This window comes from Lissotriton vulgaris, chromosome 10, assembly GCF_964263255.1.
Source record: "Lissotriton vulgaris chromosome 10, aLisVul1.2, whole genome shotgun sequence".
NCBI classification, from domain to species: domain Eukaryota; kingdom Metazoa; phylum Chordata; class Amphibia; order Caudata; family Salamandridae; genus Lissotriton; species Lissotriton vulgaris.
The window spans coordinates 955,479,494-955,505,693 of record NC_141698.1 but is presented as its reverse complement, the minus strand read 5'-3'; the positions used below and the strand labels follow the sequence as shown (position 1 = coordinate 955,505,693).

At 42.1% G+C, this 26,200-nt stretch overlaps 1 protein-coding gene across 1 annotated transcript in view; it reads right to left on the bottom strand.

Annotated features, from left to right (window-relative positions):
* The window catches only part of PLXDC2 (plexin domain containing 2), a 1,375,592-nt gene that overhangs the window by 126,141 nt on the left and 1,223,251 nt on the right, over positions 1 to 26,200 (bottom strand). The window contains exon 12 of the mRNA XM_086941957.1: positions 1,139 to 1,177. Within this exon, the coding sequence (XP_086798083.1) occupies positions 1,139 to 1,177 (39 nt within the window). The remainder of the gene's footprint in view (positions 1 to 1,138; positions 1,178 to 26,200) is intronic.

Here is a 26,200-nt window from a genome sequence, read left to right as displayed (position 1 = left end):
GAGGGGACCCCTGAGTCCAGACCTCCTTGTATCATATCGACGTAACCTAAGAATTGCATATAAAGTCTCGTTAATCTTCAATCTTGTGTGGTGTCCGTCTGTGGGGGGGAAGCTACTTACCTGTACAGTCGTTGGAGACGGCTCTCCCTGGAGACCTCTCCCCGTAATCTCGGCCGACCCTCCCGGTCCGTCTAACAGCATGGTGCAGTTCACTTTGATTTTCCAGCGTGGAACAAACATCTGGCACTAAAATTCAACGTGAAGTCATGTGACCTAACAAACTGCGCCGGTTGCGGAACTTCACTTAGGGGCATATTTACAATCACTGACGCATCCCTGCAAATCAGCAGGGATGCGCCAGTTATTGTGCGCCACAACTCCGCCATCATGGATGCCCCGCATTTACAATGCGGCGCACCATGGTGAAACAACGGCACAGATGTGTGACGCATCTGTGCCGTAAAAGTGACGCATTGCTGGAGTTGCGTCGCAAGCGTGACGCAGCTCCAGCAATGCTCTGGGGGCCCTATTTAGTTAATGCTGCGTCAATCCTTACTCCTGCTTCAGGCAGGCGCAGGGTTTTGACGCAGCATGGGCCTAAAAGTGACTGAGTGAAATCTTGTAGATTTCACTCAGCCACTTTTAGGTGGCGTTCCTGCGCCGGAACGCCCCCCCCTGCACAGGAACGCCTACATGTGGCGCAGGGCTTTACAACGTGATGCATCTCCCAGATGCGTCACGTTGTAAGTACCCCCGCACCATGGAGCAGGATTTGCGCAGCCCCTGCATCACAAAAGTGACAAAACGGCGGTGTAAATGAGGCGCAAGGGGCTTGTAAATCTGCCCCTTAGTGCGGCTGAGTACTTGGGTCAGTTTGTGGAGTTCCACGTAGCAGAACTAAACCCCTGCCTGGTCTAGATACGAAACACGTTTCCTTGTGGGGAAATACCTTCCCTTATTGCCCTAAAAAAAGGAGGGCGACATCAAACGAGCTAAAAGCACTATTTGTCCAACTTTTTTTGGGATGAGTTTTCAAATAGATGCTGCTTGATCTACATTCCAAAACACTCTAGCATTTTGCAATATTTAGGACAAATCATTACACAACAAATTGTTATTGCAGGAGGGACTAACTTACCTCCGTTATCTTTAAGATGTAGAGCTATCTTTGTGTCATCTGAAAAAAAAATATATATACATTAATTGGACCACATATCTCCATTTGTTTTGTAAATATAATATCGCCATTGCATCAAAAGTTAAAACTATCTCTCTTGTGTGGTGTTCTGGTAAGCAATGGAATGAACTGGCACTGCGCATTGTATGCCCTGAACAATGCCTGAATATCTAGATGTACACTTGGTATTGGTCTGAGTGTAATAACGTAATAACGTGCGGGAGAGTTTGGCTGCTATAAAAAAAAAAAAAAAACATTTCACTTGCCTGCAAAAAAATGATACTTCCTACAAGGAAACAAAGCAGAAGCAAAAAAAAACAGCAATTGCAGCCTCGGTGGTAGCTAACACGATTCTCTTCACTGTCTGCAGATTTCATGAGCCAGAGGCCTGCGGCATTATTACTCCGGGCGCCTTCGGAATGAAAGCCACAAATCTTGCACCGGCAGTGCTAAGGCCTTTCTGGATCTTTTTCTGCCTAAGGCAGCTTTTTTTATCAGCTAATTTCCATATTGTCCTATCTTCTGTCTCAGGCTTAACCACATCCTCCACACAAAGGCTAGAAATGCCTTCTCGAGATCCTATTTCAAACTCTGGCCCACTTCCAAAACCCGACTAATTCCAGCATACATCAAGCTGATGTTCTTCTTTGTTAACATGAGGAGCAGCAGCAAGGACTGCAGCCTTTTGAACAGCAAAATTACCATACTTTCTAGCGCCTGTCGCAGCTGTAATAACTTGGAATGGTTCGTTGTAAAGCGTGCCATGTTAGGCGCCTTTGTCCTGGGAGTACATTTTAAAGATTATTTCATCAAATGTGTCACAGCAATGTACACTACAGGAACACAAACTCTAAATATTTCATGAAAAAAAAGACATGATAGAGAAACAGGAAAAAATGTGCTATCTATACAATTCCATAAACATAGAAAATATTGAGTTGGTTGGCGCTGGATTGATTACAAGACTTGTTTTTTCATATAGCAATTAGCCTAAATGGAGTTTTAGGTAATAAAAAATGGTCACGAGGGTACATTGCAAACAAAAAAATGTTTGCAAATTAGCACGTGACTCAAAGAAGAGCTGCTCTTGTCCTATTCTTTCACAATAGGATTTTTACCTGAAAAAAAACTCAATTCCTTGGTGTTAGACTTATCATCCTTAGGGTGGTCCTCCCTCAACATTTTGCCTCTCATTTTTGCTGATAATTTTTGTTGGCTTTAGAACTCTGAGCAATTTACCACTTCTAACTAGTGATAGAGTACACATGCTTCTCCCCTAAATGTGGTGACAATAGTGTATACCTGCGTGGCATATTTGTTGTACTGGCAAGCCCCTTGTAATGTTATGGAATATATACCCAGGGCCTGTGCTGCAAATGCTACCAGTGGGCTACACTGCTTGTGTCATCCACATTAGAAGCCTGTCAAACCTATCTCAGGCCTGCCACTGCAGTGTGTGTGCAGTTTAATGCCACTTCAACTTGACATTTAATCCAATTTGCCTAGCCTTAAACTCCCCTTTTTTTACATATAAGTCACCCCTACGGTAGTCTCTAAGTAACCCTAAGGGCAGGGTTCTATGTAAGTAAAAGGTAAGACATGTACTTTTCTGATTTGAATGTCCTGGTGGTAGCAAACAGCTTATTGAGGTATTCACTACTGTGAGGCCTACCCCCTCATTGGCCATCATTGGGAATTCCTTAAATTACTTTTAAGCTGTAATTACTGAACAGAGAGGAGAGGCCTGTTATATTTTATATGTTTGTGTAGTAATCAGGACAACGCTGGAGGTATTAAGTCAACGTAGTTTTATTCAGGTAGCAAGTAAACAGGTAAACAGGTAGAACAAATCCAAGTATAAGTCACAGCAAACCCCACCCGGAGCAGCCTGCTAGCTGCTCAGCCCCATCCATCAACTGTCATTCCTGATTCAGTCACCCAAGCATTCCACCCATATCCCACACACCAAACATTCCATACAGAACACCCACAAAGGCTGAGCAGCCAGGAACAGAGAAACATGGGAGAGGCAATCCATAACATCAGGATACTACATACCTCTTCCCTAATGAACAAAAGAATGATGTTACATAAACAAAGAATTAAAGATAAAAATAGCATATAACTATAAACATAGAATTACAGCAACAGTAAATAGGGAAAAACAACATTGCAAGGGGAACATAAGTAAACAAGATTTATCTAGAGCCCAGACCCAGGGATGGCTAGAAACACCCATCACTAGAAGAAAAGGAACAGAAGACTATAGAGAAAGACGGATAAACAATAATACCCATCCACTCCTCTTATGAAAAAATGAGAACATGTACAAATGTAACATCTCCAATCTAAGGAGTAAAGTCTATGTGGACAGAAGGGACTTGTACCCAAGGTCCTGCCCTTACCTAAAGTCAAGGACAACATGAACGTGAATGATGACAAGAGGGACTAATACCCAATGCCCTGCCCCCGCCGCCCAATAGGGACAACCAGTAAGTTAGAACATTTTCAAAACCCGTGAGGCGCAAGGCGTCTTATGCACGCAGGAACCCACTCATGCACAAAAACCTTTGCAAAGCAAGGCGTCTTATGCATGCAAGGATACACACCTGCAACAAAACCTTGTGCAGCGCAAGGCGTCTTATGCACACAGGGACCCAACCCTGCAACAAAAACCCATGCAGGGCAAGGCGTCTTATGCATGCAGGGATCCATCCCTGCAACAAAACATGTGCAGCACAAGGCGTCTTATGAATAAGGGACCCACCCCTGCAACAAGTCAAAGAGGAAAAAAAACAGCCTTCAAGAGGACACCCTCAAGTAAGGGTACAATGTATAAATAGCGTACATTGGGACTAAAAACCCATAAATATGCAAAACAAAACTCAAACGTTAACCTACAAATGAGGTACTAAATGTGTATCTGGCAGAAAACCACCCAAAACGTACCCCTGTGTAGAGGTACGAAGAAATTACTGTACCTAGGACATCCCTCCAGTAAGGGACATTTCAACTACCAAAATGGAACAATTAGGCAAATGTTCAATAATTTTGTAAAAGTAAAGCAAATCAGTTGCACTTGGAATGAATAGCATCATCCTAAAATGAAAATGAGTCACTATCCATGTTGTGAAGGCCCAATTCATACATTGTTAGTCAAAGAACGACTGCACTTATCAACATGTTCATAAATTCAGAAAGGGAACCGCAGCAATACCTGAAGAATGCCTCTACGATGATAGCACGGCCAGTCCCACCACATTAACTTCGAACTCCATGTGGTCACATTGAAACAGCATAGAGAATCCCTCGTAGTTGAATCCTCAACATACATTACCAAACGAACTCCGCGTTGTGACCGGTTCCCAACTGACCTTGTTGAAACTTTATTTAAACAGGCAAGAAATGACGTGGTTGGCAAAACGTGCAGGAACGAATGCAGAGTTATGACAAACTCAAAATGGCGTCACGTCACGTCGCAGGAATGTCTGACAAAATATCGAAATCAAAAATATCGAAATACAAAAATATAGGAATCCTATCCCTAACAAGGTAAGTACAAAAATATCGAAAATAAAATATAGAATGACAAAAATATCGTTTTTTGTAAAATATCGTTTTTTTTATATAATAAAAATGTAATATTAACAAAATAATACTTATAAATGTAATAAACATATTTAAAAAAGTTCTATAATATTTAAAATTAATACATAATGTTATACAAATTAATATTAATAAATATATAATACATAATATATTTTTCATTAATAATAACTCTAAATTAATTATTGTCATAACTTAAAAACAAATAAAAATGTAATAAATTACTAATACATTTATTTACATAAAAAATTCACATAAATAACAATTAATAACAACATAATACTAATAAAAAATCTAAATACATTTTAGATAGCGTATGAGTAAAAATTACTATTCCCACTCCAGAGAGTGCGACAGTAGGGAAAGTGTTGGATAGCGTAGCAGTAACAATTACTATTCCCACTCCAGAGAGTGCAACAGTAGGGAAAGTGTTGGATAGCGTAGGGTTAAAAATTACTATTCCAACTCCAGAGAGTGCAACAGTAGGGAAAGTGTTGGATAGCGTAGGGGTAACTATTACTATTCCTACTCCAGAGAGTGCAACAGTAGGGAAAGTTTTGGATAGCGTAGGGGTAAAAATTACTATTCCCACTCCAGAGAGTGCAACAGTAGGGAAAGTGTTGGATAGCGTAGGGGTAACAATTACTATTCCAACTCCAGAGAGTGCAACAGTAGGGAAAGTGTTCGATAGCGTAGGGGTTAAAATTACTATTCCCACTCCAGAGAGTGCAACAGTAGGGAAAGTGTTGGATAGCGTAGGGGTAACAATTACTATTCCAACTCCAGAGAGTGCAACAGTAGGGAAAGTGTTGGATAGCGTAGGATTAAAAATCACTATTCTAACTCCAGAGAGTGCAACAGTAGGGAATGTGTTGGAGAGCGTAGGGGTAACAATTACTATTCCAACTCCAGAGAGTGCAACAGTAGGGAAAGTGTTGGATAGCGTAGGGGTAACAATTACTATTCCAACTCCAGAGAGTGCAACAGTAGGGAAAGTGTTGGATAGCGTAGGATTAAAAATTACTATTCTAACTCCAGAGAGTGCAACAGTAGGGAAAGTGTTGGATAGCGTAGGGGTTACAATGACTATTCCAACTCCAGAGAGTGCAACAGTAGGGAAAGTGTTGGATAGCGTAGGGGTAACAATTACTATTCCAACTCCAGAGAAACTTCTGTTTCTCCTAGCTACTCGACCTTGACCTACATCCCAGAAATCTCCAAAGACATCCTCATCAGACTATGTAATAAAGTCAAATCTGGCTCCCCCGCAGACCCCATGCACCCGTCTTAATTCCTGGAGTCACTCAACTTCTTCCTACCAGCGCTAACCGCCATCCTGAACCTCTCCTTCACTTCAGCGTGTGTACCATCTGCCTGGAAGCAAGCGTGGGTTTCGCCTATCATCAAGAAACCCACCCTAGATCCATCTAAACCGGAGAATTTTCGTCCAATCTCCCTGCTCCCATGGCTATCCAAACTCGCTGAAGCGCATGTTAACAGCACTCTATCCCAGCATATGGTCAAAAACAACATTCTGGACCCATCACAAAATGGGTTCAGACCAGGCCATAGCACTGAGTCTGCTCTCTTAGCCACCACAGAGCACCTCCGAACGATCTTAGATGCCGGTCAAAGTGCTGCGCTGATCCTTCTGGATCTCAGCGCGGCATTTGACACGGTATCCCATGTCATCCTTCTTAAACGTCTGGAGACCTTTGGAGTAACTGGTCATGCCTTGGAGTGGCTCAGATCCTTCCTCGAGAACAGGTCTTTTCGAGTTTCTGCCCCCCCCTTTCTATCTAAGCCCCACCCTATTGAACAGGGAGTCCCGCAGGGCTCTGCGTTAAGCCCCTCTCTTTTTAATCTTTATGTTCAGCCTCTGGCGGCAGTGGCCAAAGAATGGGGCTTGACATTAGTATCGTACGCTGACGATACACAACTGGCCATCGCTCTCTCAGATGGTCCTTCCAACTTTTCCTCTAATTTCAAAAACGGACTCTCTGCGGTCGCCCAATGGATGACAACGAACTGTTTACAACTTAATGGCGGAAAAACAGAGGTGCTCCTCCTTGGCAAAAACACCAGCCTTTGGAATGAGCACTGGTGGCTGTCCTCCCTTGGTTCCATCCCTCCCCCCAAGACTCTAGTGAAAAACTTAGGTGTCTGGATGGACGACTCACTCAACTTTCGAGCCCACACCAAAAAAGTTGCCGGCACCTGCATTGGCCTACTGAGAAGCCTCAGCCACATACTAGGCTTCTTCGACGCAAAGACCCGCCAACTCATCATCCAAGCCACCATCCTCTCGCGTCTAGACTATGCCAATGTGCTCCTTCTTGGTGCCAACAAATGTGAGTTAGCACGACTCCAACGCGTGCAGAACTCTGCGGCTAGAACTCTGGTCGGCCTTCCCCGCAGATGCTCAGCCAGAGCGACCATCAGAAAACTGCACTGGCTCCCTGTAGACTCCAGAATCAAGTTCAAGACCCTCATCATGACCTTCAAAATCCTCAAACTCAACACCCCCCCTCTGCTTCAACCCCTTCTTACTCCCTACGCGCCGTCACGGAACCTAAGATCGTCCAACCAAAACCTTCTATGCGTCCCACGCATAAAACTCTGCCGCATGGGCGGCCGCTCCTTTAGGTTCCTGGGAGCCAAGATGTGGAATGAACTACCACATCACATTCGCTCGATAGACAACTTATCAGCTTTCCGGAAAGCAGTGAAAACTTTTCTATTCCCTTGCCTGTAATCCTTCCTCTATCCATGGACTCTCCACGCTTAGGATCTGATCCGGGTTCCAGCGCCGGGTCGCCTCATTGCCGGGGCAGCTGTAGCGCTTTACCAAAACAATAAGATAAGATAAGAGAGTGCAACAGTAGGGAAAGTGTTAGATAGCGTAGGGGTAAAAATTACTATTCCCACTCCAGAGAGGGCAACAGTAGGGAAAGTGTTGGATAGCGTAGGGGTAACAATTACTATTCCAACTCCAGAGAGTGCAAAAGTAGGGAAAGTGTTGGATAGCGTAGGGGTTTAAATTACATACTTATAAATTACATCTATCAATTAATTAATTATTTAAAATTAATTACCAATTAATTAAATTTATTTAACAATTAATAAATATAAATGTATGCTTCCTACTAATTAATAATTAATTCTACATAATGGAATTGCTTCCCACCCTATTCCCCTATAAACCCATAACCCGCTACAGAATTTATTTATCAATTAATTAAAAATAATTACCAAAATAATTAAATATAATTACCAATTAATTTTAATTAATGTATGATTCCTACTAATTAATAATTATTTAAACATTATTACATTACTTCCAACCCTATTCCCCTATAAACCCATAACCCGCTACAGAACATATTTATCAATTAATCAATTAATTAATTAAAAATATTTATAAATAATTCTCAATTAATTAATTAATAATTCCTACTAATTAATAATTAATTTAATATAATTAAATTACTTCCCACCCCATTCCCCTATAAACCCATAACCCGCTACAGAACATATTTATCAATTAATCAATGAATTAAAATTAATTAAAAATTAATTCTCAATTAATTAATTAATAATTCATACTAATTAATATTAATTGAACATAATTAAATTACTTCCCACCCTATTCCCCTATAAACCCACAACCCGCTACAGTACTAAAAGACAATATTTAATTAAATTACATTAAAAATAAATAATAAAACATAATAAATACTATATAATATACACAAAATTTATTTAAAAATCGATATTAGTAACATCGAAATTATTGATTTCGATATTATTAACATCGATATTTAAAACTTCGATATTACTAATATCATACTAATATCGATATTAAGACTGTCGATATTACTTACCTTCTATATTATGTCCCATCAATATTTAAACTTCGATATAATTGTATATCGAAATTTAAAACTCGATATTTTGTCTGTGTACCACGTCACAGACGTCCAGCTGGATGGCTCCTGGCACATCTGTGCATGAGTGCATCCTTTCAGCAGTGCTAGACTGATAGCACCAACACAGAAGGACTAATGAGCCATCAGCGCTTCACCACAATGCAGGTGAGATACCGCACACTGTCGGTAGTTCGCGCCGGGTCAATTTCACATTTGGAAGTGGCAGTTGAACTGCCAAGTGTCAAAGGAACTGCTGGGGCCAAAAAATAAATTAAAAAGACTTACACCCATAAAGCCACAACAGCAAAAATTGCGTGGATGGCCAGGAGACAATTGTACACCAATGTTGTGAACGACAACAGCTCAGTTCCGTGTGAAGTGTTTGTAGTTGGGAACATACACAGCTGACCATATACATAAAAAAATTGTCCCTTTTACCAAGCGCAGATTTTTGCTCCAATAATAGATACAGAGAGCACGTGAAAACACTATGCAGGCACCTTCACAGTAGGTCCCACATCTGGAAGAAGACAGACAAATATGAGTCTCTGAGCTATGCACACGTTAATGTGGAGTTTCAGCGTTGAAGATGTCCACATCTGACTGTAATAACTCTGTCCCTCACCACCCCTTGTTGTAAATATTTTTGTCCACCCTAAGCGTGGAAGGGTATTCTCAGATGTGGAACCCTTGCTCATTGCACCATCAGGATTCAAGCAAACCGGGCCGAAGACGGCTGTAATGCCAGAAACCGGTCCCCGGGAGCTTGTTTCCTTCCCAGTGTAAGAATTGGCTTTTGTAGTTTGGTTTGCCTTGTTCCCATCATGCACTGGGACAGGAACAGACTAATTTGCATACAGCCAGGTTCTGAAACTGGGATGGTGCAGTGAGCTAAAAAACGGTGTTGGATCTAGCCCTGATCTCTTGACTGGGTGAGAGCTTTCTGCTTAATTCAGAGACTCTGTCCCTCACCACCCCTTGTTGTAAATATTTTTGTCCACCCTAAGCGTGGAAGGGTATTCTCAGATGTGAGACCCTTGCTCATTGCACCATCAGGATTCAAGCAAACCGGGCCGAAGACGGCTGTAATGCCAGAAACCGGTCCCCGGGAGCTTGTTTCCTTCCCAGTGTAAGAATTGGCTTTTGTAGTTTGGTTTGCCTTGTTCCCATCATGCACTGGGACAGGAACAGACTAATTTGCATACAGCCAGGTTCTGAAACTGGGATGGTGCAGTGAGCTAAAAAACGGTGTTGGATCTAGCCCTGATCTCTTGACTGGGTGAGAGCTTTCTGCTTAATTCAGAGACTCTGTCCCTCACCACCCCTTGTTGTAAATACACATCTGACTGTAAGCTGGAAATAGTTTTTTGCAGTTGTTGTGATGGAACATCTTGAGTTATCCCATCCTCGTCATCAAAAATAAGTCAAGTAATCAGGGACCACTCTGGAGATATTAAGTCACCGTAGGTTTATTCAGGTAGCAGGTAAACAGATAGAACAAATCGAGGTATAAGTCACAGCAAACGCCACCGTGAGCAGCCTGCTAGCTGCTCAGCCCCATCCATCAAACTTCATTCCTGATTCAGTCATCCAAGCATTCCACTCATAGCCCACACACCAAACATTCCATGTAGAACACTCACACAGGCTGAGCAGCCAGGGATAGGGAAACAAGGAAGAGGCAATCCATAACATCAGGATACTACAGTTTGGGATGGTAAAGATAAGTTCTCCATATTAGTGATGTTGGATTTAACATTACTGTTTTAGAAATGCAACTTTTAGAAAGTGGACATTTTTTAGCACTTACTGCTCTTTGTGCCCGACTGCCTGTGTCTAATAAACATTTGGGCTGGGTGACAGCTACACTTTGTGCATTCCCTTTAGACAGCCAAAAACACAGGAAGAGCTGGGTGTGACAGAGAACTCATCTGTATACATATGTATTCTGCGGAAGGGGGAGAGGTGACTCTCACTTACATCTGAATAAGCTGTGTCCTGTCCTCACACAAAGCACTGATTTACCCACCCCCCAGAGTTAGCCTGGCAGACAGTACTGGTTCAAAAGGGACCCTTATGCACTTCATTAAGATCTTTTGAAGTCACTCCCTATATCAAAGGAATTATGAGGTATAAGTACTGGGTCTTTGATTCTTTAAAATTAGACAGTTCTGGATCTTTGAGATGGACTGCTGTGGTCCCTAAAGCACTCAACAGGATTGCTTTTCTGGAAGAACTGCTTCTCTGTTTGTTGTCCTGCTGCCTGCTGCTCCCTGACTCTGCTGGAGTCAAGTCAAGTCATAAAATTTGTATAGCGCACTACATACCCAGAGGGTTTCAGGCCGCTTAGCAAGGGGAGGAGGATTATTTGTCAAATAACCACGTTTTAAGCTGCTTTCTGAACGCTAGGTGGTTCTGGGTGAGGCGAAGGTAAGCGGGGAGTGAGTTCCATGTTTTAGCAGCCAGGTATGAAAAGGATCTGCCTCCCATGGTGGTCTTGTTAATGCGAGGTACAGTGGCGAGGGCTTGGCTGGAAGAATGTAGTTGGCGGGAGGGGGTGGAGAAGGACAGTCGAGAGTTGAGGCAATCTGGTCCGATGTCGTAGAGTGATTTGTGTGCGTGGGTAAGCAGACGGAAAGTGATCCTCTTATTGACGGTTAGCCAGTGGAGGTCTTTAAGGTGACCAGAGAAGTGTTCGTTGCGTGGGATGTCTAATATGAGCCTGGCTGAGGCGTTTTGGATTCGTTGGAGTTTCTTCTGGAGTTTAGCGGTGGTACCTGCGTAGAGGGTGTTTCCGTAGTCCAGTCGGCTCGTGACCAGAGCGTGGTTGACTGTTTTCCTTGTTTCGGAGGGGATCCAGCGAAATGTTTTTCTGAGCATGCGAAGAATGTTGAAGCAGGAAGAGGATACGGCGCTGACTTGTCTGTTCATTGAGAGTGAAGAATCCAGGATGACGCCAAGGTTCCGTGCGTGGTCTGTCGGGATGGGTGCTTTTCCGAGGGCTTCCGGCCACCAGGAGTCGTCCCAAGCAGAGGGGGATGTACCTAAGATGAGGACTTCTGTTTTGTCTGAGTTCAGTTTCAGACGGCTTTGTTTCATCCATTCGGCAACTTCTTTCATTCCTTCTTGTAGGTTAGTTTTGGCGGTGCTGGGGTCATTGGTGAGAGAAAGGATCAGTTGAGTGTCGTCCGCGTAAGAGATGATGTTGAGGTTGTGTTGGCGTGCGATGGCCGTGAGGGGGCTCATGTATACGTTGAAGAGGGTGGGACTGAGTGAGGATCCTTGAGGTACGCTGCAGATGACTTCAGAGGCCTCGGACTTGAATGGAGGAAGGCGGACTCTCTGGGTTCTTCCGGTGAGGAACGAGGTGATCCATTCAAGTGCTTTTCCTTGAATTCCGATGTTATTGAGGCGTTGTAGAAGGGTGCTGTGGCAGACTGTATCGAATGCTGCAGAAAGGTCGTGGAGGATGAGGGCGACTGTGTCGCCATTGTCCAGTAGAGTTCGAATGTCGTCTGTTGCTGCGATGATCAGCCTTCCTCCCAAGTGATCTCCATGGGTGCTTTCTGGCTCATCTCCTGTTGTCTGAAGTCTCAGGGACCCAAATAACATACTGCAATTTTGTTAGTGCTGCGGGACTCTGCTGCCTGTGAGTCCTCCCCTTGCCTAAGGTGCCCCCTCCACATCGTTCTGGGCCTCAGAAGTGGGTTCTGCAGCTGCTTACTTTAAGAGACTTCCATATCATCACCTACAGCTGCTCCTGAGCCCATCTCCAACTCGCTCCTGACCCCCAAGAGGCACCACTGAAGTCGTAGGCCCTTGGAAGTGTTGTTTGGGCCTCTTCAATCAAGCTTTTTGGACTCCTCTTTACAGGAGGTCGCCCTGTTCATACTGGGACATTGCAATTTGCTCTAAGGAACAGCACAATCCCCCACAACATCATCGTCTTGCTCAGCAAGCATTGCCACGTCTACCGTCTGTGACAACCGGCCAACTCTTTGCAACCCTGGATCATTGCTGGCGATGCTCTCCTTGCATCTTCCACTTAAATAGGGCTCTTGGCTCAGCTTGAGAAGGTAAAACTTCAGCTGGACCCATTTGGAACTGTATCCGACGCGTGCTCCATAACGGTCAGCCTGAACTTTGTATTTACCGTAGTCTAGCGTAATATCAAGTAACCTTTTAGCGCTATTGACCAATAAGCACTGCTTTTGCATTGAATCTTTAAAAATTCATATCTCAACTTCTACCATTTGGATGTTTGTCTTTTTGGTCTCATTTTGCTCAGATAAATATTCCCTGTGTTTTCAACCTGTGTGGAATCTTTTTGTGGTGTATTCATGTTGTTACTGTCTGTGCTGCACAAATGCTTTGCCTCTAGAGATAAGCCTAACTGCCCTGTGCCAAGCTGCCAGAGAGTGAGCACAATTTATCTTTTAGTGTGTATTTAGCTTAACCTGACTAGAGTGGTAGTTCATGCCTGGCCTGTGTCCATACATTGCCCAACCAGAACTACCATTTCTAACACGTGGCCTAGTGCAATAAATAGGTTTTTACTTCAACGCCAAGGGGAGCTTTTGCTAAAAAGCCCCCAACACTGTGTGGCATTTTTCAACAAATACGATTAAAATTCCCGAAGTTGCGTAAGTATGTGCCACAGTGTGGTGAAACCACTACTCTCAGCGATTGTCCGTTCTTATGGAACTATGCACTCTTGAGTGTGAAAAGAGAAAGATTTTGTTAATAATTCGTAAATAGCAGCCTTTGTTGTAAAATCGCTTCTGTAAATAAAGACTTCCTTCTTTAAAAATATCGTGACCTGGAAGTCAAAATACTCAGACCGGGATTTAAACAGTTCTGCTAGGGTTGGTCACATTCGTAACCCCTGAAACATGCATGTCCCGGCTTGATGGACCGCTGCAAGTTTGTAAAGTAAGTCTTTTCACTAACGTCTTTGAGTTTAGACTGTTAGCCGCTGTAATAATGATAGTAAATGCCGCATTCATGGCACGCTTATGGGCTGCTTCGCATTGTCTACATTTTTACAAAGACCATCAAACGCAATTACAAGAATAAGCTTCCAGTAATGATCCTAACGCAAGAGCGTGTGGATGGGGGAGTTATGGATCCTTATTGCTCACTACAGTTTTTTTGATGCCAAAAGTAGCACAGAAATAATTTCAATGCTAATCAAGACAGAATATGCGCATAGTTCAAAACAATGTTGAAACGCTTGGTCTAACAAGTCAAAATATTGGCTGCCCCGCGTGGCCTATATTTTTACAGAGACCGACAAGCGCAATTTCAAGAACAAGTTTCTAGTAATGTTCTTAAGACAAGCAGCTAGGGATCCTCATTACTCTCCACTGCTTTTGATGCAGATAGTGGCACACATAATCTTGATGCTAATTTAGACAGAATATGGTTAGAGTTTGAAACCATTTAGAAACGTTTGGTCTAACAAGTTAAAAGGAAAAACAAGGAGTCACAGTATTTATACAGGATCCTTTCTTTTGCTTCATTCCCAAATAATACCAACGCATATATTTTCCAAAATAGAAGTGATGAGAGTCCAGGGATTTGGCCTTCCACTAAAGTAAGTTCCCTTATAGCAATAAAGGGCTTTTCTATACTTTTTTCAAATTCCATTAGTTACATTAACTACGTCAGACTTTTTTGGTGTTGTTATGCTTTTAGATTGGTGCCAATTGTCATTTGACTGAAATCTGTGGCTGTCAAAAGCAATTATATATTGAAGTGCCCACTAAAGACGGAGGTAAATAAAGTGGGTTGTGTTAAGACGGAATGAGTGGCTTGAGTTAGTGTTTGAGTGACAACTAAGATTGAGTTTTAACTTTAGCATCCCCTTTTTTTCTTTAATTTGTAGTGCGCCAAGTATTTTGCATCCTTAGGAGAATCCTTCAAGAAACATATTTTGGTTTGAAATGCGTGAACAATATTTTTCATTTGCCAAATAGTTGTTCATGTGTATGTGCTACCACTTTTGCTTACAACCAAGTTTTCTTCAAATAAAATGATTAGAATGAGTGCAGTAGGGTCATTATTTGGCCATTACCTCTGAAATGATTTAGAAATATAACCTAGCGAGACACTAGCCAGAGGTATTTTGAGAATATTGTTGTTGCGCATTTAAACAGAACCTGAGCTATAAATGTTTTGTATGTCAATTTCTCCAATGAAATGTATACGTTTATTGATAATGTTTTCTGTTATGTGATTTGTACATCTATTATTATCTGTTGTGATTCTAGTGCATGTCCAATTATTTCAAAAGTTTTTTACGTAACAAAATACAAATTTCAAAGGATTTGCATCTAAACAAAACAACGAAATTTGACATAAAGAAATTGAATCATTCTTTGCAGATCATAGCAATTAGTTTAAGTGATTTTTTTAATGAAAGTATGAGTGATTGTTGTTAGTATTGGCATTTGTTGTGGTGTCTTCTAGTATATGGCCCAACCTCACTGGTTGTGGGCCAAACTCTTTCGTTGTTAGTAGTACTAGAGCAATCTCAGGCATTTCACATAACTGGCATAAACTGAGCTGCTATAAATGACTCAAGATTATGCAAGCATAAACAAAATATCACCCAGACCAAATTAGGACCTGAAATGTTCAAAACCACACTGAAATTACTAATATAAACCTCCTTGTTCAGTTAAGGTGCATTCCCAAGAATGATTCTTTGGAAAAAAATCTGGTAGAATCACAATTTGCTTATCATTCCGAAAAAAATTACAAACATTTTTATGAAATACCACATTGGTAACAACTTAATTTAATTATTAAATTATCATCTTTATAACAATATAGAGTTAACTGAAATGAACAATGAACAAAAGCGTTAAAATAGAATTCGTCATTTCGAACTTAAAAAACATCCGAGGATTTATCATGACGGGTTTTGCTGGCGCAGAGCAGAGCTGAGCACCTGTTTTATGCCTCTGCAGTGCATAAAGTGAATTCATTTTAACCCAATATTTCTATGAGTTAATATTTTATTTTCAGTTAGTACAGTGTGGAAACAGCAAGCAAGGTGTGCCTCTTTGTGTGTACTGAGTTAATCACAAGATGCTTTAAATGTGAGCCAACGATAGGAAGAGCATATTGCTCATTTTCCATGTGGTCTGTGACTGCTTCTGATGCATATGCATTCAGATACTTGGTTTGATGGGAATGTGTGCAGGTCAGAGGAAGCTCACCTCATCAAAAATACAGTATAAGCGTTAGACAATTTGTCTGTTTATATGATAATTATAGTCAACATGCTTGTGGAGCACAATCCTTCATCCACCATGTGCTGGAATACTTGATCATCGGGCTGTGTTCCTCGTTGGTTTGGTGCTGCAGTAACCAGTGGGCCACATGAGGGGGCACTTTGCAGGAGATCTTTTTTCCAAAAAGCCAACAGTCCTAGCATTGTGGAGTAGATTGTTTAAAAAAGGTGAAAAATGAAATTTAAAATACCTAAAGATACCCTTAAAAAATCTTCTTTAATATCTTTGTTAAGGTTAAAAAGATTCAGGGGCGTGGCTTGGCGCCCGACTTGAATGGCGGCGTCTGGGTGAAGCTCCTCGGTGTGCCCGGAGTACGGCATCCTTCCTGAGTCGCTCAGCACTAATTTTCGGATGTGAGGACGTCGGAACATCTACTCCTCCTTCCTCGATCTTCGTCGCTTCGCTTGAGTGCTGCATTTTAGATTTACAAACTATGTAAGTTCCGCAGCTGCGTCGCCGCCTTGCGAACGCCATTTTGTGTTTTCCCAGCTGCGCTGTGACATCGTATCAATGATCTTCCTGGAAGTCTGTCGCCATTTTCCCCTAAAATACATCATCCTTTCTGCTTTTGGAGGTCTATGCCCGCTTCGCGCTCATTTTTGAGCATTTTTATGTGCCTACTCTGACTAACTTTCACCCGGCGGCCATTTTGTCTTTCCCACAGTCTTTGACATTCCTTGGATAATATCTCTCAGCCGCTATTTATGGGTAGATCTAAAGGCACCTTAACTGCAACTCCTCCTACCAAACATATTTTCATCAAAAACTCGAAGTTATTTTCCCGAACTCAAACTGCTTTCTCCTGAGGACAACATGGCGGCGTCTGAGACTCCTTCAGCGACCACTTGGAAATCTCTCACTAAACACCTCAGACAAAACCCCCTCTCACCTTCAAAATCATCTTCTCCAGTCTCGATGGAATTATTACTGGAGGAAATTAGAGCTCTACGCCCTTTTATGGAGGATACTAATGCAAAACTCCAAGTTCTCACTGACTCTTGGTCACAGCTGGACGGCAGAGTCACTACTGTGGAGCAATCGCTTTCTTCCTTGGCGGCTGACTGTGCGAAGATCTCCCCCCTTCATTCTCAAGTTTCTACCCTTCAGCGCCAATTGGAGGAACTTAAAAACCGTAATAGGCGCAACAACCTCCGTATCTACAGCCTTGAGGAAGGACAGGAGGGGTCTGACCCCATTGTTTTCTTCAAATCCTTCATCCCCAAAGTCCTCCATATGCCAGAAGGCACCCTGCTTAACATTCAATGAGCACACAGGTTGGGTCGTCCTCCCTCATCGACATCCCCCTCTCACAAGCCTAGAGGGGTGATCCTGTATTTCCTGGAATAAACGGACCTGTTAAAAGTTCTCACAGCAACGAAATCCTCCCAACGAATTACATGGTCCGGATCTACTTTATTCTTTGCTCAGGATTACGCCAAAGCCACTGCCAACAGAAGGAAGGCCTTTTTGGACTTAAGACCTGCTCTCCGGGACATGGGTGCTCGTTATGGTCTTTTCCATCTGTGCCTATTCAAGGTTACCTACAATAATAAGACTACAACATTTGAAGATCCCTTCCGCCTTCGCAGCTTCATTAACGCCCATCATACGGATCATATGGATGCCTCTTCATCGAATGCTGGCTGAATATGTGTTTGACCTTTTCGCTTTGTTGCGTTTGCTAGTCTTATTGTTACCACATGTTTTCTCTGTTGTTGTTTTGTGACAATTGTTTTCTTATCTTCTCCACAGTTCATCCCTTCCCTTGCCGTGATGCCTCCTGGTCCTCCGTCCTGCTTGATCCCGGTTGTGCCGTCATCCCGTCTGGTTCCTCCCTTCCCCTTGTATCTTTTGAATCCCCCCCTTGTAGGTATGTCACGATTTCATGCTATTATCTGGTTGTTCTATTCTGTTTTTCTCTCTTACTCTCTTTGTTCTTTCCTGCTCCCTCCTCCTTTCCTGTTCCCTTCTCAGCTACCACCCTTTTCATTTCTTCTATTTTTCTCCTCAAGCATTTTTCTCTCCTCACTCCTTTATTCCCTTCCTCTTCTTTCCCTGTCCCCTCCTTCATTCTTCTTGATATCTTTTTCTCTCCTTTTCTCTATCAAATTTTGTTTTTATGACTCGTATTTTGTTTCAATTCAAGTTCTTCTTTTTACACTTTTTATTGCATTGTTTGCGTCATGTTAACATTTAATATTTTACTGTATATCATTCAGAGTTACCTCCTGGAATGTTAAAGGTTTAAATAGCCCAATTAAAAGACAACGAGTACTAGCTCATTTGGCTAAATTAAAATCTGATGTTGCCATGTTACAAGAGACCCACCTAATGACATTGAATCTTCTAAACTAGAGATTTTGGGTCGGTCATGTCTTCTCCTCCTCCTCCTTGGGGAAAAAGAATGGTGTAGTCATACTAGTTCATAAAAAGTTTGCTGTTACTGATACTCAACTTGAAATTGATTCTGATGGTCGTTTTATAATTTTAAAATTAAATATAGATAAAGTGCCTATTGTTATTTTCAATGTCTACGCTCCAGTTACTGTTGATCATACCTTTTGGCCCCTCATCTCAGATAAATTGGTTTCCCTAAACGACAATTACATTATTTTTGGTGGCGACTGTAATCAGATACATGATCCCTTCCTTGACAGACACTCCCCAGTTACCTTCATTCGATCCAAAATGCATAATCAATTCACCTCGGCTATTCGACGTAAATCCTTAACAGATATTTGGAGACTCTGTCACCCTGACCTCCAAGAATACAGTTATTTTTTCCCACCTCACAAAACCCAGTCCCGTATCGAGTACCTTTTCCTTAGCAGATCTCTTACTCAATGTGTCCTTGCTTCTGAAATTGGCTCCATTCTCATATCCGATCATGCCCCTGTCCTAGTAGACTTTGACCTGCTACCCTTCTCCCCCTCACCTGGCAGATGGCGATTTAACAACTCCCTCCTGGCTGACTCCAAGTTTACCGACCAGTTCAATGATTTTATTACTGACTTTTCCATACTAACTCCACCCTTGATACCTCCCCTGTCATGATTTTGGACTCCTTCAAGGCAACGGCTAGAGGATTTATAATTAATTATGTCTCTAAAAAACTGATAAATTTTGAACGTCAATCTTCTCTTCTTCTTGCAAAAATTAAAAAGTTGGAATATTCATATTATCGATCCCCTTCTGATTCCTCTCTTAAAGATCTTATCTCAGCCAAAGTTGCTTTTAATAAGTCCTCTACTGATGCTGCAGCCTCTTACCTACTCAAATGCAGTGCCCGCTAATATGGGGGTCAAAACAAAATGGGTAAACTCTTAGCCAATTACTTAAAAACACGTCAAGATAGGATCCGGATTGCTGATTCAAATGGAAATTCACATTTTAAAGACGAAGACATCCTAAATAATTTTGTATCCTTTTACAAACAACTTTATACTCCCGAATCCCCTCCGCTTCCTGATGATTTGACCTCTTACTTTCATTTTCTCACTCCCCCTTCTTCTTCCCATGTTGACTTTTCCTCACTAGAATCTGACATTACTTTAGTGGAAATTTCCCATGTGGTTTCTGTGCTTAGACGCGGCAAAGCCCCTGGTCCTGACGGATTTACTATTGAATTTTACAGCCACTTCTCCAAACACCTCCTACCCCAATTACTTCTTCTTTTCAATTCTTTTGTCAATGATGGCTCCTCCCAGGGTACTTTTCAAGAAGCAATGATTTGCCTCATCCCCAAAGATAATAAAGACCTCACACGCTGTAAAAATTATCGACCCATTTCCCTCGTAAATACAGATTACAAAATCTTTGCCAAATTACTTGCCCTATGTATAGATCCCATTTTACCTGAAATTATTGGTCCAGAACAATCCGGATTTGTTAAAGGTCGCTTATTGTTTGATAATTCAAGAGTCTTCTTTAATGTCCTTAGTAAAGCTTCCACTATTCAATACCATTTAGCAGCTATTGCAGAAGATGCCGAAAAGGCGTTTGACCGTATCAGCTGGGAGTTTATGTTCCGCGCGCTTTCCTGGATTGGTTTTCCCCCAAAATTGATTTTCCTCATCGCTCTTCTATACTCTGGCCCCAGAGCTTCTATTTTCGCAAATGGAAAAGTTTCAGACTACTTTTCTCTCTCCAGAGGGGTTCGCCAAGGCTGCCCTTTATCCCCCTTGTTGTTTATTGTTGCGCTAGAGCCCTTTTTAACAAAACTCAGACAAGACAGTCTTATTACTGGTTTTAACCCTGGCCCCAACCAAGTCAAACTTTCAGTCTATGCTGATGACATCCTTTTTTATTGCTCCAACCCTGAATCCACTATTCCCTCCTTTCTCCGTCAAGTCGAAGCTTTCTCCTTGGTTTCTGGTTACCGCCTTAATCGTGCTAAATGTGAGATCCTTCCCCTTAATGTTTCCTGCCTTCGTCACTACTTTGATCAAACTGGTTTCTCCTGGCAACCTTCCAAAATTAAATACTTAGGTCTTTGGTTCTCCCCTTCCATCTCGGATACTCTTCAATTTAATTTTGATTATATTTCCAAGAAACTTTCGGACTCTGTCACTAAATGGAACCCACTTTTCCTTTCTTGGTGGGGGAAATTAGACTCAATTAAGATGATGCTGGTGTTGCGTGTTTATCTAGGTTCCTGATCGATACTGTGACCTTATGCCCCTATTCGGCTATAAATCCCTTTATTCCCTATATTGGCATAACCGTTCAAGTGCGATTTTCTGAAAAGTCATCTCTGGCCTCACACGAACAGAGCCACATTCCAGCATTGTTCTCTCTGCCACTTCCTTTGCGACCAATTAGTGCAATGACAGAGCAGTAGTCACTATCTGATATTCCTAGATAACACTCCGAGTTCTTCAACAAGATAAAAACTCAGCAAACCTGGAAATCCCCGCTTGCTATGTTTTGATTAGTAATGGAACTCTAATGAGCAACTGATAACTATCACTTCCTAGTGACATCTTTAATTGACGTCTTATGTCCAGCAAACATGCGTCAAACCCGGCACCTGTCAGGTATAAATATTATCAACGTTGCCTTAAGCAATGCCTGTTGTACGAGCTACTGAAGCCAGCTGCCTGCACGACCCCGTGTTGGTAAATCTAGCACTCTGTCGCTGCAGCCTGCTATCCTGTGGTGGTGAAGCTGCTGATACCATTATCGCCGCTAAAGCGCGAACTTTGGTGCAGTACGCTTAAGGAGCTGAACAGCCGTCCCTCTGCGAAGACATCCAGCAGATTCCAGCTGCCCGCGGACGCTGTCCCCCTCCTTCCTCGACGCGCTGAAGAGAAGCCGCTGCCTTTCTCGTGCAGAGAAATCCAGCCACGGCGTTTCCGGTTTACCCTCGCGGGTGACTGGGATATCGAGAGAGACCCCTGAAGGAGATACCAATCCTCCATCATTCTATTCAGAGGTATGGTGTTGACTAAACCCTTAGACGAGAATTCTTGAAACAAACCTTGGCAAAATCAACTTAACTTAAAGCTACTTACTTACTCCCCTTTCACGTGTTAGGCTTAGGTCAGGCACACTGGGGTAGGCTTAGTTAGAAGCACCAGTTGAGTATGTTAGCCTAATGTATATATGACTGTATATATGTTTTATTACTTTTAAACCATTGTATGGCTAAGAAACCATATCAATGCTTTTACAGTTCTATTTCGCAATACTTATCTTACTGTACGTACTTTTTATAATAACAATTATTGCAATTGTGGCAATACATTTCTCTTGTACGAGAAGAAAGACTGTTCAATAAATGTTAACCCTTTATTGACAAACGCCCGTCTCTCTATTCTCTACATCTCGTGAAAGTAAACTGCACTAGACTGACTGAGTGAAATACATGTCTATTGTTTCACACGACCCTAGAGATTGACTCTTGATCTGAGGAGCAAAGTTGTCATGTTGCACGGTTGTTGGAAAGCTGAATCCCTTCTTGTCTGTGCCAAGGAAGCTGATCACTTCCTATGCAGAGAAGAAAGTTTCCAGTGACCTCTGAGCTAGTTGGTAACACAACCCAATTAAGTTTAGCATAGTCAGTGGAGGCCTGGAATATCCGCAGTTCCACGTCGATACTACTGTTTATGTTATTCCAATGCGCAGGGCCTAGTGGGAAACTAGGAACTACACTACACTGGCTCCTATCATCTTATACTCCCTCTCCATGATTCCTGACCGCATTCCTCACTATTATTTTAAAAGGTTAGACTCTCTTTTGTCTAAATTTCTCTGGAAAAATAAACCCCCTCGAATTGCACTATCCTTTCTTAAAAGAGACAAATCTCAGGGAGGTTTGAAATTCCCTGACTTCAAATCTTATCATCACTCCTTCTCACTGTAGCAATCTGTCCGTTGAATCTCTATAGATACTCTCACCTACCCACCAGTATGGCTGTCCATGGAGAAGTCTTTCATTTCCCCCTTTGACTTTTCGGAAGTTCCGGCCTTTTCAGCTCACACTTCTTTCTTACGCTCCCCTATTATCGCGCATTCGTGTCACATCCTTGCACCCCTTATTCCCTCTTCTTACCCTTCCTTTGCTTCTTTATCTCACCAATCCATTTGGCACAATAAACTGCTTTGTATCAAAAATCGCTCCTTCTGTTGGAAATCCTGGCGATCCAAAGGTATACAGTGGATATCGCAGTTGCTCTGTGACGGAGTGCCCCTCTCCTTTCCTGAACTACAATCTTATTTTCTTCTCCCCAATTCCTTTAAGAAGCAGTATAACCTACTGCTCCTTGCACTCCTTTCCTTCCTTCAATCCCTCCCACTTTCTTCCGACTTTCCCCCTTTCTTCTATCTCCTCTCTTAAATTCCTCTCCTTCTGCTTCACGCATTTACTCTTGCCTGATAACACCTTCTGAACGCTCTAAATCTCGCACTGAACTGGGCTGGGAACAAGATTTGTCAGTCACTTGGACCGTCTCTTTATGGGATAAGCTCTGGATTAAAGTTCACAAAACCTCTCGTGCTGCCAATACCACACAGACCCTTTATTTTGTTTATCAACGATTATTGTTTTCTCCATCCAAATTATCTTCCTTTTCCCCGGATCTTTCTCCGGCATGTTGGTCCTGTTCCTCCCCTTCTGCTGACCTATCCCACATGTTATTTCACTGCCCTAACATTGCTTCCTTTTGGCATATAATTTGGTCACGTATTTCCACTATCTTCCATTTTCAACTCCCCTTTTCTCCACCCACAGCTCTCCAAGACTCCCGCTCTCCAGTGTTGCCTCAATCCGCTTCTCACTACAAGTTATTAGATCTTTTTCTTGCAGTGGCCTTCCACTTGATCACCTCCAATTGGAAAGATTCCTCCGCCTGGTGGAACGCTATTTGTTTTAATCATAGACTTGATACCGATTATGTTTCCCCTGTCTCCCTTGCCATCAAACGTGACCTCCTCTGGATTCCACTCACCGATTACCTCTCCTCCACTTCCTCTCCCTCTCCCCCCTCTATCAACATTCTTCCCATTAACCCCCCTGATGAAGTTCGCAAACCCCCTTGAACATTTACCGTTGTCTTTTTGCTTATCATTCTACCGTTTTATATTCTGCCAACTGTAATTATATGAATATATGATTGCATGCTTTTTCGCATTCAATGTAATTTGTGCACACGCCACTATACTTTATTTTATTCTTATTGTCTCATTTTTATTTTTATATTTTTTCTCTCTCGTTCTTTTTTCATGAACGAGAGTGAGTTGTTTATTGATTCCACTTTCCTATTCTTTTGCATTGTTTTATTCCATTATTCCTTGTATATTAATATTTCTTAAAGCATTTTCATATTTGTATTTTCTGTTTGGTTTCAATAAACTTGAACTTAAAAACAAGATTCAACCTTAAGGTCTGAAATAGTTCACCATGTTTCTTGCCTCAAGCTGTCCCCTAAAGGATCAATGGCAATTCATAAAAATGCCTAACCTACATAGAGGTTCCCTAAAGTTAGAAGAATTAGAATTTAGAATTCACAGAGAAACAAGGTAAATAGTATATTGTGAATACAAATTATGTGGGATACCAGTTGGTTGGCATCCCATTTTAAGAGACTACCTAAAATCCTATGTAAAATCCAAATATATTTCCAGAAAAGGGCACCTGCAAATACATGGATGCTTGGACCCTACTTGTTTGCTTGTAGCTTGAAGAGTCCTAGCATATTATCCAACCTGTATATGATGGTCTACATGTTTTACATGGCACTATATAAAACATGTTGACCATGTTGAAAGTAGCTAAAAGTGAAACTCACATTGCACTTGTGTAAACACATACACATTTTATCATTGAAGTAGTTACCCATATTCACATTGTCTCTGTATTGACTCCTGAAATGTTGAAACCTTTATGGTCACAGAATCAAGCCTCTCCTTACCTGGCCTGCAAGAATGCACAGTGTTTTGGCACACTAGTTATAGAGCCAGGTAGGATATACTCTCTGAGTCCTTATTTTGATGCTTCAATTTGAGTTGTTGCTGTGATCAATGGCTCGAAGAAACAACAGTTATCCTCCATTCAGAAGAAATATAGTGAGCAGGAGGGCAGTAGCCTGTGATACTGTTGTGTAGGACCTGCTCATTTGTTGGACAACTAAGACTTTGGGTGAGGTGCCTAAATTGATTACGTAACCAAAAGACAACATCTCAACCGGTAATCATTTGAGGGGACAAGTACCAGGAGAGAAACAATCATTTAGGACGGGGAAGAAAGGAGACGACAAAAATGTTTCGTTAGAAAGTAAATTCTTTTTGTAAGTTGTTATATCTGCACTACAATACCGTTTATGCAAAAGTAACAAGAACACACAATTGTGCAATGTCTTTTGGTTACAAACTCCACCCGGGTCTCAGCTGGGTTAACAGGTGTACTCCTTTGATTCCATTAAACTGATTCCGGGTACCCCGCAGGATATGTTGTCCCATAGACCATCTAGCTCACAGTGCCACCGTAAGCCCTCCTAACCTTGCCAGGGAGCGAATGGTTTCTGGCAACCACTGAACATGACAACCCTAACCCCTCAGGGATCGTGGACACAGACAGAACCTCTCACTCTGTCACACATGCTCGTTTGTTCTCTGAGAGATATACAGAGAATACACAGTGGGACATTTTCAATATATTTATTGAACCAATGCTATTCTTGTATAAAATACATGTGCTGTGATAATCAGCAGACAGAAGCAGATGAAAGTGTTTACAAGCATCAAAGGAGTAAATAGTAGACACAGTTCTAGCACAATGCTAAGACAGTGTATATATGCAATGCATATAAAACAAGATAGTAATCAGGAACACTCCTACTATGCAAACCCTAGCTGTGAAGCCAAGAATCACGCCAAGAGATGATCCAAACCATTACCTGGTGGGAGAGAATGTAGGAGCCAATCGTACTCATGAACTGGACACCCCCTCACGGAGAAGTCAGACAGCTGCGCATGAAGTCTCAGCTTGCAGAAAGTCTCGGTGTCAGTTGAAGGGTCGCCTCTACTAATCTTTTTGGATTCTCTTTATTTATAATGCAAAGCAGCCTTGCACATATAGATTAGCGATGTGATGGATATGTAGAGAGCCCTGTCGCCCCATGAATGAAGATAGAACAACATTTGTACATAGTATGTACAAGGGCCTTGTACATGATGTTCAAAGCATTGTGATAATGTTGTGCGAAGCTAGATGTGTAAACAAAGTAGTTTCATAGAAACTATTCCAACATTGTTGTGCACAAAAATATGTGCAAAGGTCACAGCAGAAATGTTGTTGTGAAAAATAGTACAATGTAAGAAATGAGCCGCTTCACTACATAGTCCTAACCCGGGCACATAACAATAAATAGCTTTCTTATTACCAGTGACAAACAGATTTGTAAACATGTTTTAGACTAGCAATACTTTCACAAGTAACTAACTGGTAACTCACTACTTATGACATCTGAGGAACTGATTATGAGTCTGGCGGACCGAGGACCGCCAGACTCACGGTGGCACAGCGGTTGGTGGCACAGCAGTGGTGGTCCAGCCACCACTGTACCAGGGGTCTAACCACCCCATTACAACTTGGGCAGTCAAAATGCCCTTGGGTCCACCGAAGCTGCCAGTGAAGTACTGTTCCCTGGCAGTGGCACAGTGGTCAGAGGCCGCATATTACGAGTTTC